The sequence below is a fragment of the Ochotona princeps genome, chromosome 15 (assembly GCF_030435755.1).
Source record: "Ochotona princeps isolate mOchPri1 chromosome 15, mOchPri1.hap1, whole genome shotgun sequence".
Lineage (NCBI taxonomy): Eukaryota > Metazoa > Chordata > Mammalia > Lagomorpha > Ochotonidae > Ochotona > Ochotona princeps.
Genome location: NC_080846.1, coordinates 29626061 through 29639387, shown reverse-complemented (window position 1 = coordinate 29639387; position 13327 = coordinate 29626061). Strand labels below are relative to the sequence as shown.

Genomic DNA, 13327 nt, shown 5'->3' with positions numbered 1-13327 from the left:
ACAGCCGGTACTATGCCGATCCGAAGCTAGGAGCCAGGAGCTCCTCCGGGTCTCCCACACAGGTGCAGGGTCCCAAAGCTTTGGGCCATCCTCGACTGCCCTCCCAAGCCACAAGCAGGGAGCTGGATGGGAAGTGGAGCCACTGGGACTAGAACCGGAGACCATATGGGATCCCGGGGTGTTCAAGCCGAGGACTTTAGCTGCTAGGCCACGGCGCTGGGCCCGGATTTCTTTCTTTCTTTATCTCTTTCAACTTTAAAAACAAAATAAATTTTTAAAAAGTATTCTATATTATCATATACATTTGAAAGAAGCCAGATTTCTCAAGCAAAATGAAAGTATTTGGGGACATTTATTAATATTTGGTGATAACACATTACAGCAAGTCTTTTATGAAATATGGCATATGAAGTAGAAACAAGAAATTGTAGGTAAGATATACAGGTACCCTTTAAATCATTCCAAAATCATAAGCCACAAAGAAAATTAATGTTATTTGATGCCTTGATATCAAATGAAAGTATCACCATTAACAGCAATAACTGACAGTGATAATTAAAATGAAATCCCTTATATTTTTCAATGGTTTTTGTAAACTTGGAATTGTCCTAAGCAGCCTATATTGATAATCTATTTAATACTTGAAAAAAAGTCATTAACTAACTTAAAAACATTTAAAGCACAGAGATAGAAACATTTTAAAGAGGGATATTTCCTCCTTAATCAATCAGGATTCTATAGTGAACTAAAATTAATTAGGTCAAACCTTTTCCAGTATTTCTATTATAACATCTTTTACTTTATATCTAAGACTTTGCTTTAATACATTCTACACAAGATACAATTTCTTCTTTGTTCTTCCAATTGAACAAGTCTAGAGAAGAGAAGGAATAGCAGTGTGACAATGGCAGCTTATAGATATATTCTTTCTTGTTGAAGCTTACTTTTTAAATTTTAGCTCTTTGTGAAATTATATTTTTGTCTTATGTTAGTGGCACTTAGTCTTCCACCTCTTCTTCTTCATTTATTTCTTCCTCTTCTTCTTCCCGTTCCTGTTGCTTTTCCTGTATTTCCTCTTCCTTGTCTATCTTGTCTTTCTCTTTTCTTTCTTTCTTTATTTCAGATCCTTCTGGTGTATAGAGCATTTGTTTTTCCAATAAAATATTTGGAAAATAAGGCTGCACTATCCAGACAATTATAACACATATCAGAAAACATAGTATTCTCAATACCAACGTAAATATGCACAGTGGATCACATACAATGGGCCGTGGCACTTCCCACTTTGGATACCAAAATTGGTAATCTGTGAATACAAAAGCAAGTAAAAGCTACATTTTGCATTTCACGTAAGATATTTAAATTGTTGAAGAAACAAAGGATAACAATACATACATACGGCTTCGTCACGGTCAGCATTACCTAGAAAAAAAGAGAAAGCCTATAAAGAATTATATAAAATTTCTTCCTTATAATTATTGCAACAATAGTGTCACCATTCTCATTTCTCTCATTCATCTTTGATTGTCCTTCCCTCCAATAACTGTATGTGCAATATAACATTTTTCAATGTGAGACTAGATGGCAAGGAGTATGGAAATAGAGGAATAATATGATTCTAGCATTAATTCAGTCTCTAAATTATTGCATCACCTTATACAAGTCACTTTATTTCTGACTTCTAAAGATTGTTCCACCCCCAACATCCTAGGATTTCACCTTATCTCTTATTTTCATCTGTCTTTCCCTCCCCACAAAACCCCAAATAAACTTCGGAATCAATTCATTTTACTTCTTACATGCTTGTTTTGCTTAAAAACTTGCAGTTACTATTTTTACAGCAGGGCATTTGCTGTTTGTAGCTGTTTGTACCAATGAGTTTGTAATGTATTTAAAGAAATACATTCACTCTATTCTGCTCAACTAGATAGATAAAATCATAGAACCATTCCTAAAATCCACAAAAAAGAGAAGGATAAGTGACTTTACACAGACAACCCAATGGCCACTGGAAATTTAGAACTAATTCTGCATGTACCTTGGAGATGGGTAAAACCCCTGTTGGATCTTTGAGGCTATTTTAGTTCTTAGTGATTGGCATTATTCATGTGTTTTGTGGTAAGTTCTAAATTAGCAAGGAGCTGGATTGGAAGTAGAGCAGCTGGGACTCAAACCTGTGCTTGTATGGCATGCGGTGGTCATAGGCACCAGTTTTACACGCAGTACTACAATGCTGTTCCCTGAAGTTCAATTTTAACTGAGAGTCCTGTATTTCACCTCTCCACCTAAAGGTTGGTTGTTCATTTAAGACACCCACCAGGCCACTCATATTCTAAAAACTCGGCCCTGGGCTATGCCCCTGCTGGATCACCTGCACTGCACTGCATGTAGCTTGCCTACTCTGGACTCTGACATTCATCGAAGGTTTGTCTTCAAGCACGGATGCTTTTTTATCTGCTTAGATTATGACAGCTCTTGTCAGTCCAATCCTGTATGTGAATTCTCACATCACCCTTTTGCATGGGTTCCAAAAACAATGTCAGAACTTCCCTCAAAAAAAAAAAATGCCTTCGTTCAGACTGTTACCACCCCCTTCCAGGCTTCTCCCTCTTGCGCTGTGTTCCTCTGTTCACTTTGCTTGGTGCAGATGCCGCGTCCTGAGATACCCTGGCATGGATAAGCCTTCCTCCCCCTGGGACTCTGACAGCTCAAGCCTGAGTGCTCGCAGACACTCAGCTGCACAAGGGCTCTGGCTTCCCACAGCTCAGCATTGACATCATCCTCACTCCAGCTGGGTTGCTTTCCCAGGGCCATTGCCCCCTGTGTGTATCCCTGCTGCCTTTGAATCCCTTTGTCCCTCCCTGTAGACGTCCACTTCCCATTGAACTACCTAAAGGGTTTAGGATTGAAGTTTTCAGAAGAGAAGGGGAAGAATCAGAAAGGCTTTGCTTCTGAATTCAAATGAGGCAGAAACACGAGGGCGGTTCACCCTATAGTGGTGGTAACGATGAAACGGTTCACTAGCTTTTAGCACAGAAGCAAAGCGCGTTCTTGGCCTGCTCTCTGCCGTGTCCCCTGCCGTGTCCCTCCAACGACTGTGCATTCCAGGTACAGTTATGCTTTTGGAGCTTATTGCTTTCATGTTTTGAAAAGCTAAAAGACAATTTGAACGAAATATTTTCCATCCTTCGTTTTTTGATTTCTGTCTTGGAATTTTAGTTTCTTGGGTATGGGAGAAAGTTAAAACAAAACTGTATTAAGCATTTGTCACTTTACTTTCTTTTTTCTTTATGAATAATTTATTCTTTGAAAGCCTGGCCAAATAAGCTACGGTTTCAGGAATTAGCCGTGAGGTTTTCTGATTTTTTGGTTTGCGATTAGAAGAAATAAGGGTGAGATAAAGTACAAAAGGCTCTTCATATCAGAAAAACATAGACACAATGCTATTTCAACCTTCCTAACAGAAATACAGCATAGGAGAGGAGGACCAATATTCACAGAACAAAAATGAAAAACCACTGTTGAATTACTTCACTTTTCTTATTGTCTTACATATTGTAATTTTTTTTACATTCATTATATTTTCTTTGTCTTACTGCATAGAAAATCTGTACATCTGTCATGAGCACCACAATGAGTACAAAATATTCCAGGTTGATAAGGCCTTCTTGTCAGAGTTCCTCTATAAACAAAGCAGAAAATATTTTAGTTAGGCAAAGCCTCAACTCTTACAGGTTGTTAAAAAATAGTTATCTATTTTAATTAGTTTAAGATATGTTTAAATGGGAAAGTGGACTGTGGGTGGTACTCAACCCTTCTTTTACATCCTCAGAAAAGTTTGTTATTTTTATAACTATCCCAATGTTCCTGAAACAAAGTATAATTTAAAGACGACTGAAATGAAAACAAAGTATAATTTATAAATGGATGAAAATAATTTAAAGATGATCACTTTAGTTTGTACGAAAATTTATCATTCAAAAATGAAGTGACAGGATGTGTTATAATTGTATTCTGCTTTGCACAAATACATAACACGTTTTGTAAAAATGACATATTATCTTGGGCCCGGTACGATAGCGTAGTGGTTAAGGTCCTAGCCTTGAATGCGCCAGGATCCTATATAGGTACCGGTTCTAATCCTCGTAGCTCCACTTCCCATCCAGCTCCTTGCTTGTGGCCTGGGAAAGCAGTCGAGGACGGCCCAGAGCATTGGGAACCCTGCACCCGCATGGGAGACCCGGAAAAGAAGTTCCTGGCTTCGGATTGGCTCAGCTCCAGCCGTTGCGGTCACTTGGGGAGTGAATCATCTGCCTTTCCAATAAAAATACATAAATCTTTAAAAAAAGACATTATTTTAAGTGTGCAAAATCCAGAAATGCCTACTTCAAGAACAGCTTGCATGTATTACTTTGGACTCTACATGAAAAATATGAAAAAATACATATACAAGCAAATAAATAGAAATATGGGATTTTGGAAAGATGATTTAATTCATTGTACAGAATTGAAGAGAGAGGTGAGAAATTACTACATCAATTCCCTTGAATTAAATAAGGACAAAAATATAGGACAAAATACAAGGACAAAGTAGAAATTGGGAAGTTTATACAAAGAATATAGAATAAGAAAGAAAGAGAAGGATGGACAGGAAAAGACACTTTTGAATGGAGAGAGGTACAGGACGACCTGTTTACTTACTATGTAGTTGGAAAATGTAAAAAATAAGGATTGGGCTATTTGTCTCTTGATAAGCCACTCTGATAATCCAGAAAATCATTTGGCCTTCATACTTCTAATATCAACTATCCAATCATTCAAAAGAAGCATTGTTGGTCCCTAAATCTGGCTTTCATGTGTGTAGGTGGGTGCGATAGCCCAGTCCAGCCTGGTACACCCCCAACACCCAGCCTTGCATGTTCCAGTGGGTGCTGTGGTCTGATCAGGGTGACCTCCAAGAATTCCAACCAGACCTGCATCCAAATCCAGCTTCTGTGTGTTTAATGGGTGCTGCAGCCATTATATATATTTATATATTATATGTATTTATATATTCATTGAATCATTAAAAGATTTATTTATTTTTTATTGGAAAGGCAGATATACAGAGAGGAGGAAGACAGAGAGGAAGATCTTCCGTCCGATGATTCACTCCCCAAGAGGCCGCAATGGCCAGGAACCAGGAACCAGGAGCCAAAGCCAGGAACTTCCTCCAGGTCTCCCACATGGGTACAGGATCCCAAGGCTTTGGGCCATCCTCTACTGCTTTCCCAGCCACAAGCAGGGAGCTAGATGGAAAGTGGAGCTGCCGGGATTAAACTTGGCGCCCATATGGGATCCAGGCATGTTCAAGGCGAGGACTTCAGCCCATAAGGATTTATTTTTATTGGAAAGTCAGATATACAGAGAGGAGGAGAGACAGACAGGAACATCTTCTGTCCAATGATTAACTCCCCAACTGGCTGTAATGGCTGAAGCTGAGCAGATCTGAAGCCAGGAGCCTGGAGCCTCTTCCTTCCAGGTCTCCCACACGGGTGCAGGGTCCCAAGGCTTTGGGCTGTCCTTGATTGCTTTCCCAGGCCACAAGCAGGGAGCTGGATGGGAAGCGAGGCTGGATTAGAACCAGCACCCATATGGGATGCTACTTATGCAAGGTGAGGACTTTAGCTGTTAGGCTATCGCATTGGACCCCGAGGGCTCTTTTAAGGGCTCTTTGTTTCTCATTCTTGGAAGGGAGTAGGTATAGGATAAGTAGCCAAGATAATGAATAACTAGAAAGAAAACTGCATAGGGATAGTTTAACTAGAAGAGTTTTAAAAATATTTTTCCTCTTCTGAGATATCACGATTCTCTGTTTGAAACTATCAATTAATAATATAATCTCCGGGCCCAGTGGTATGGCCTAGTGGCTAAAGTCCTCGCCTTGAATGCCCCAGGATCCCATATGGGGGCCGGTTCTAATCCCAGGAGCTCCACTTCCCATCCAGCTCCCTGCTTGTGGCTGGGAAAGCAGTCGAGGATGGCCCAAGGCTTTGGGATCCTGCACCCGCGTGGGAGACCTGGAAGAAGTTCCTGGCTCCTGGCTTCAGAATGGCGCAGTACCAGCCATTGCGGCTCACTTGGGGAGTGAATCATTGGACGGAGGATCTTCCTCTCTGTCTCTCCTCCTCTCTGTATATCTCACTTTGTAATAAAAAATAAATAAATCTTTAAAAAATAATAATATAACCTCCAAAAATCATCAATTAAGACAGCCCTTTATGCCCTAAAACTGACATAATTCCTGAAACAACTATACTATATACATTTTAACATATCTAACTTTACATTCTTTGAGATTTTAGTATAACTAACAGAGTTGACTATTTTGGAAAATACTTTAAATCCCATGACAGATATTACAAAATAATGGTAAATTTAAGTTGAAAGGGGTAATATTTGTCTAGTTCATTAGTAAAATCAGCATGCTCAAGTTATAACATTACATCCTTATTTCAATATAATGTCTTTAGTACCTTATTTAATATCTAACACATCAAAAATAGTTAAAACATATATTAAAGGTTAGAAAAATTTAATATTGGAATATTCACAACACATTTTCATATTCATCTATTGCTTTAGTTTGACTTACCCTGGTGCATAGTTGCATATGAAAAGTGCTGCTTGTACAATATTTCCAACCTTTGTACATGGAGTAACAGCACAACCAACCTTGTAAGAGCTGTCCCAAACAAGCTAAAATGGAAATTCCAAAGAAAATATAGCATTTAATTCTTCCCACTTACACTGTTATAACTATTCCATACACATTGTGTCCAAGAAATTCAAGGGATATATATTACATAATTTTTTTTTATCTAGGTGAATACAATCAGTTGCAAATATATTGTTATTTTTGTTTGTTATTTAGATATAAATAGAGACCTATCATACACTTAGAACTGCATTTACAAAGCAGTATTTAGAGAAACACTTTATTAGGTTATACCAAAACACTATCTTAGGATAAATTGTTCACGAGCAGAGTCCCATATAATGTTTTAGACACAGAAAAAATCATACTTGACTAATTAATTTTTGAACTCTGGCCTAACTAGAAAGTTATAGAATATTGACAGAGAATGAAATAAGAAAGAAAATTTAGAAGGCTGGAAATGGCTAATAAAATAGAAATTTTAAAATGCGGGTCAGTTTTCTATGATTGGAAAGCACGAAAAATAGTTACAAGGGTAGCAGTAATTGAATGTTTTCAGCAATTTCTTCTCTTGCGGAAGTCCTAGATAAAGATAAAACAAAGTCCAAGTTGCTCATTAAGCAAAAGACAAATAAAAAAGTATCTGGTTCCTATAAAAGGAAAACAGATCTTGACTTGGTGTGAAAAGGATGGGAATAATGAGACATTCTGGAACTTCTCCATGTGCTGTGAATGTTTCTAATACATCCACGTGAAGAAAAGAAGTATTTATTTTGCTTTGCTTTCTCTGTGGAACAAAGAGAAATCATTTCTAGTTTTTGTTTGTATATTTACCTTGTGATGTAATTGTTTTAAAAGTCTGATTCATTTGTAGGATGATAGCTTAAAAGAATAGAGAATTGGGACAGGTATTTGATGAAACAATTTATTCAATAACTTCTTGATTCTTTAGTATTGATCTTTATTTTAGACATTTATTGAATATCTATATACTATTTTTGTGTTGGGACTATATGGTTAGAAAGACAATGTCTTTGCTCTTAGTGCAGTAACAGATTAATAAACAGATGTTAAGCTGTGTGATACTTGACAAGGTAAAGATACATACAAGAAATGAAAAACAAATCAGTGCTTCTGGAGTATAAGGTGTCACAGTGGATTACTGAACGTAAGGTAGAGAAATGCTACAATTAGTATGCATTAAAAATATCGTATTCACCTATGTAGTGTAGTGATCCTGTGTAAACACATTTTCTTTTGCTTATAATAATTTTGGAATAATTTTTATTTATCAGTTCCTCATTTCTTTTTCCAATACACAATATTTTTAGAGAAGTTTTTCGTTTTTGGGTGTGGAAATTGGATTTCCATTACTTACAGTAATATTTTGGTTGTATGGTTCACATAATATTTGGAATTGTTAGAAATTTTGATGCCATAAGAATAGTTAGAATTTTGAAGAAGATTATTTATGTATTTGAAACATAATAAAACCAAGCAGTAAAGGGAACTGGGTTAGTAGTATCATAAAATTAAATACCTGTAAATAGTTAGAACAGTTTTCAGAGCAACTGCCATTTTCAAAATTATACTTTTTTCTCTCTTCATACCAACTGTTGATAGCAAAAGTTGCTGTGAAATCATTTTCCTTGCCAACCCACATATTTTCACCAATACCATAAAATGCAGGATGGGCCATCTGTACGTCATCTAAATGAGTGTTACGCTCAAACACACATTTTTTGCCCCAAGCTCTAGCCGTCCGTGATAAAGCTACATCCCATGTCTGGAAAAAAATAAAAAGGAAAAAGAAAATAATCAAAAGAATGTAACATCTTTTATGTTTCTAATTCCTTTTCTTGAGTTCTCATAATTAAGAATAAGAAAACAACTAATTGTACTGTTTATAAGACATGTTTGTGAGATTTTTATGAAGAAAATTTTGAAATAATTATAAATAAAAGTATTACTTCATGAGAAAAAGGACCATGCATATATTTATACTATTGAGATGATTTATTATAAAATCATTACAATATACTTACACACAATCTGTTTGGAATATACATTTTTTTAAGATTTATTTTATTTTTATTGGAAAGGCTGAGTTACAGAGAGAAGGAGAGAGAGAAAAAAAAATCTTCTGTCTCCAAATGGCTGCAATGGCCAGAGCTGAGCCAATCCAGAGCCAAGAGCCAGGAGCTTCTTCTGGGTCTCCCACATGGGTACAGGGTCCCAAGGCTTTGGGCCGTCCTCAACTGCTTTCCCAGGCCACAAGCAGGGAGCTGGATGGGAAGTGGAGCAACCAGGACTAGAACCAGCACCCGTATGGGATGCCAGCAGTTGCAAGGTGAGGATTTTAACAGTAAAGCTATTGCACTGGACCCCAGAATGTATTTTTAATTCCATGCTTTATTGCACAACTTAGAACATGAAGGTAAGAATTACTATAGAACAATTTGAAATATTCATCTAGGAACTATTGTTCATTCTTATATAAAAAAATTGTGATGCCAGGAGTAAAATGAGATGTTATTATTTTTATGTTCAAGGGTTTTTTTTTAAGGATATTTACCTCTCCCTGCATATATATATATAGGTACATATACATATTCTCTAACTAAATATAGATATAACATTTATATATAGGTAAAACATTTCAACACATAGTGGTAATTGGTAAATGTTTTAACTAAGCACATATAAACTTGTGTGAAAAGTTTCAGAAATGTGAGAAAACATGATTAGATGCTACTCTCTTATTGCTTCTCGGCGTTTTGGCTAAGATCAAGTGAAGATGTTGCCCTCTTGTCAGCAGCTACAGAAATGTGTACACTTATGATCCATTTAGAGAATCATGGTCATTGTTTACTTAAGCATAGCAACAAAAACAAAACATAAAAGCAACAACATAATCACTAGCAAACAAAAACACAAACTATGTGTTACAGTAATCTCAAAGTAAGCATTTCTGAAAATTAATTCTGAGACGCTGTTCTCATTTCCATAGTTCATAAATACAATATAAAAATAAACAAATAAGATTTAATATAGTCCCTTATCAGTTCCCTTCTGAAGGGCGACAGTTGTTTAAACAATTGTCTATGTATGCATTTCTGTAAATCTGTATATTTACACATCTTCCAGATATGAGCACCCTTTAGACGATGGAGTAAGGACAAGAGTGGTGACCTGACAATCTTCCTGGTAGGTGCTCTGTGTGTCTGTATCTGCAGTGACAGCACAGAACACAGTACGGTGGTCCTGGTTGCTTCCTGCAGCACAGCCTGGAAGTATCCAGCTTCGGCTCCCAGGACCTCATTGGATCAGACTAGTCGGGTTTTGGTTCTCAGTGGCTTCAAGTTAGAAAGATATGTGAATGATCGAAAATGTTACTTGTAGAGTTGCAGCCAGATACTAGGGGAAACGAGAAGAACTGACAAAAATGTGACAGATGACAGGACCTACGTTAGTTTACATATAGGCAGAAAACCTCAAGAACAAGGAACAGAATTAAAATGGAATAATTCACAGGAACGTTTTTGACTAAAACACAAAAATTTTTCATTACAGTCATCCCTTCTTGATAAAAATGAGCCACAGTCGGGTTATTGGTCTTTGCAACATAGTCTAGTCTCTTTAGACTTGTGTTTCCTGTTTCACATAGCAGGAGAGTATAGCAATTTGACCAAATATTTGCTTTGCTGGGAGCTCTCGTAAAAAACTTCAGAGTAGACTTGAAACAGGTGCTCGAGGCTAGGAAGCTAGGCTAAGAACTCACAACTGGATATTTTCTGTAGTACATTTAGATTTAGAGAAATTCCACCTTTTTTTAGGCCCCCAGACATCTACATATGGGGTTTGCAAGGAAGTCCCATCTGTAGATGAAAGACCTACAGCAGATGGAAGATCGTTCTGTTTCTCCTTCTCACTGTAAATCTGCCTTCCCAGTAGAAATGAAAAATAAAATAAAACAACAGAAAAAGCAACAAAACCATTGTAGCAGAATACAAAATACAAGAGCTGGGTTAGGGTTAGTGGATGAGAAATAATTTTAGGAGCAAATTTTAAATAGGATATCCAAAATTTTAACAACTACCGAAACAAATAATATTTTTATAACACCTTTCAGCTGATAACTTTTCTTATCTATATCATAAAATTACTTGAAAGGCAGAAAAAGATTTTCTTTCATTTTTTTTTGAAATTACTTTGATAATCTTTACTTAGTTGATTAGAGCACAAAGGGTCAAGGGCTACAGGAAAGTGACTAAGATTATTGTTTCTACATTTTTTTTTCTGTATCTGGGAGAAGGCTCACCCAGCCTCCCACCCATCCCAGGTCCCCAATGAAGGGCATGCTCCCAGGGCTCTGCTCGAGTGGTTTTGATAATTCAACAATTCTGAATTGCTGCCAAACTCGCCATTCCAAGCACGATGAAATCGCTGCAGAATCCACTGGTTGGCACAGTCCACTTTCGAGTCGCCGTTAGCCCAGATTGTCACCGCCAGCACATGGCTGGGGTTGTTGATTGATTTGTTCTGTCCTCTGTCCTTTGTTGTGGTACCAGGTATCCTCTGCAGGTTCCGATGGACTGCCATATTCTCCATGTACACCTGGGTATGCTGCCCACTGCTCATCTGAGCCTCCGAGGAGGCTCAGCTTTGACATGTGCACTCCATGGTCAGACCATGGAACCTGCACTTCTCTTCATGGTTGGGGTTCTGAGTCGAGAAAGAGATTTTCTACTAGATGATTCATTCCCGAAATGCCGGGGGAAGCTTCAAGCTAAAGCCTGGAACGGGGAACTCAGTCAAGATCTTTCATGTGGGTGGCAAATTTCCAAGTGCTCCAGCCATCATCTATTGCCTACCGCAGACACATTAGCAGGTTGCTGCATGGGAAGTAGAGGGCGGGGCCCAACCAGGCACAGTATAGGACTCAGACAACCCAAACAGGGGATCAACCAGCCGCACAACAAGGAAAACACCATAAATATTTTGAAAATAAATAAATAAACAATGTGAAAACATTGACGATAAAACAAAGTTTTTATTTATTTATTTTTTTATTATTATTGGAAAGCCGGATATACAGAGAGGAGGAGAGACAGAGAGGAAGATCTTCCATCCGATGATTCACTCCCCAAGTGAGCCGCAACGGGCCGATGCGTGCCGATCCAAAGCCGGGAACCAGGAACCTCTTCCGGGTCTCCCACGCGGGTGCAGGGTCCCAAAGCCTTGAGCCGTCCTAGACTGCTTCCCCAGGCCACAAGCAGGGAGCTGGATGGGAAGTGGAGCTGCCGGGATTAGAACCGGCGCCCATATGGGATCCCGGGGCTTTCAAGGCGAGGACTTTAGCTGCTAGGCCACGCTGCAGGGCCCGAAACAAAGTTTTTAAAACAAGATGTATGTATTTCAAAAGGAGAAAGACACAGAGAAAAGAGGAGCAGAAAAAGAAGAATCTTCCACTTGCACATTCATTACCAAAAGATCCCCAACAGCTGGCTGGGCCAGGCTGAGCCCCACAGCCACACCTGCTGACAGGGTCTTGGGCACAGGGCTGAGATTCCCCGCCCTCACGGGGGCATCAGCAGGCAGCTGGATCGGCAGCAGAGCCGCTGGAACTCCAGCTGCCAAATGCGAGGACACAACACTCAATACCCATAGGATTGACCTTGCCTGGACACCACCCGGAAGCGCCTTACTTGCCTCCTTCAATCCCGACGCCAGGAGCCTCCTGGCTCAAATTCTGCCATTTTCGTCCTCGCTGAGACATTCGCGCAGACTTCCTTTCTGAAACCCGGTGGCATTCAGCACCATTCTCCTCAATCCACTCGCCCAGAAACCCGCCCCTCAGGCCCGCGCTGGCTCTCCCTTGGGTCCAGCCCTCCTCACAGTCATGGCGTGAGGCCTCTCCTGGAGCGCATTCTGCTGGAGGCCACACGACAAGAGCCGTGGTCAGCGAGACCCAGGCCTCAGGAAGGCCAGGCGGCCTGGGGACGGGGGTGGGGGTCGTGGAAACCGCCCCTGGCCTCACCATGAAGCGGAGGTTAGCCCCTTGGGGGGCCACGCTGCCCCGGATCTCATTGTGAAGCTCTATGTACTCATTGATGAAGTCCACATCCTCTTCATGGGGCAAAAAGTTTGCGTTCAAAGCGGAACCCAGCAGGAGGAGCCACAGCTTCATAACCCGGCCTGGCCCCCGGGGGTGCGGGTAGGCGGCCCAGTCGGGGGAAAAGGGCCTGGGGGCCTCCATGGTGTCCCAGCCGCGGGAGGGCCAGTGCGCAGGCGCAGGCCCGCCCCTGTGTCCTGCCAATCTTTGGGCAGGGGCGGGGTGAATCTGGTACACGCCCTCCCAGGAAAAGGCAGTGGAGAGGAGGGTTGTAATAGTTTGAGGAAAAAACTGAAAAGACTTGAGCTAAATGCATGCATTCAAGCTTCTCAGCCAACTACTGTAACTATTATGTAGAATTCATTTCTGACACTGCATGAAGTGTCATTGTGTACTGAAGAGCCATTAGTTCTGCAGTGGATGGCAGGGTTGGAGGCACCTTCTAAGAACATGAGGGAAATGGTCGACCTTGATACTGATGAAAATACAATTATTTTTACATCCTTAGCAGTTCA

General features: G+C 39.7%; 1 protein-coding gene across 1 annotated transcript; it reads right to left on the bottom strand.

Annotated features, from left to right (window-relative positions):
- Positions 1–454: 454 nt before the first annotated feature.
- On the bottom strand, positions 455–12996 carry GLIPR1L2 (GLIPR1 like 2). The gene is made up of 6 exons (XM_012926374.3): positions 12738–12996; positions 8238–8483; positions 6635–6738; positions 3597–3682; positions 1396–1422; positions 455–1306 (listed from the first exon to the last, which is right to left on the bottom strand). Exons 1-6 carry the CDS (start codon positions 12954–12956, stop codon positions 999–1001), a joined length of 990 nt encoding a protein of 329 aa, XP_012781828.2. The 5' UTR covers positions 12957–12996; the 3' UTR covers positions 455–998.
- Positions 12997–13327: the final 331 nt, after the last annotated feature.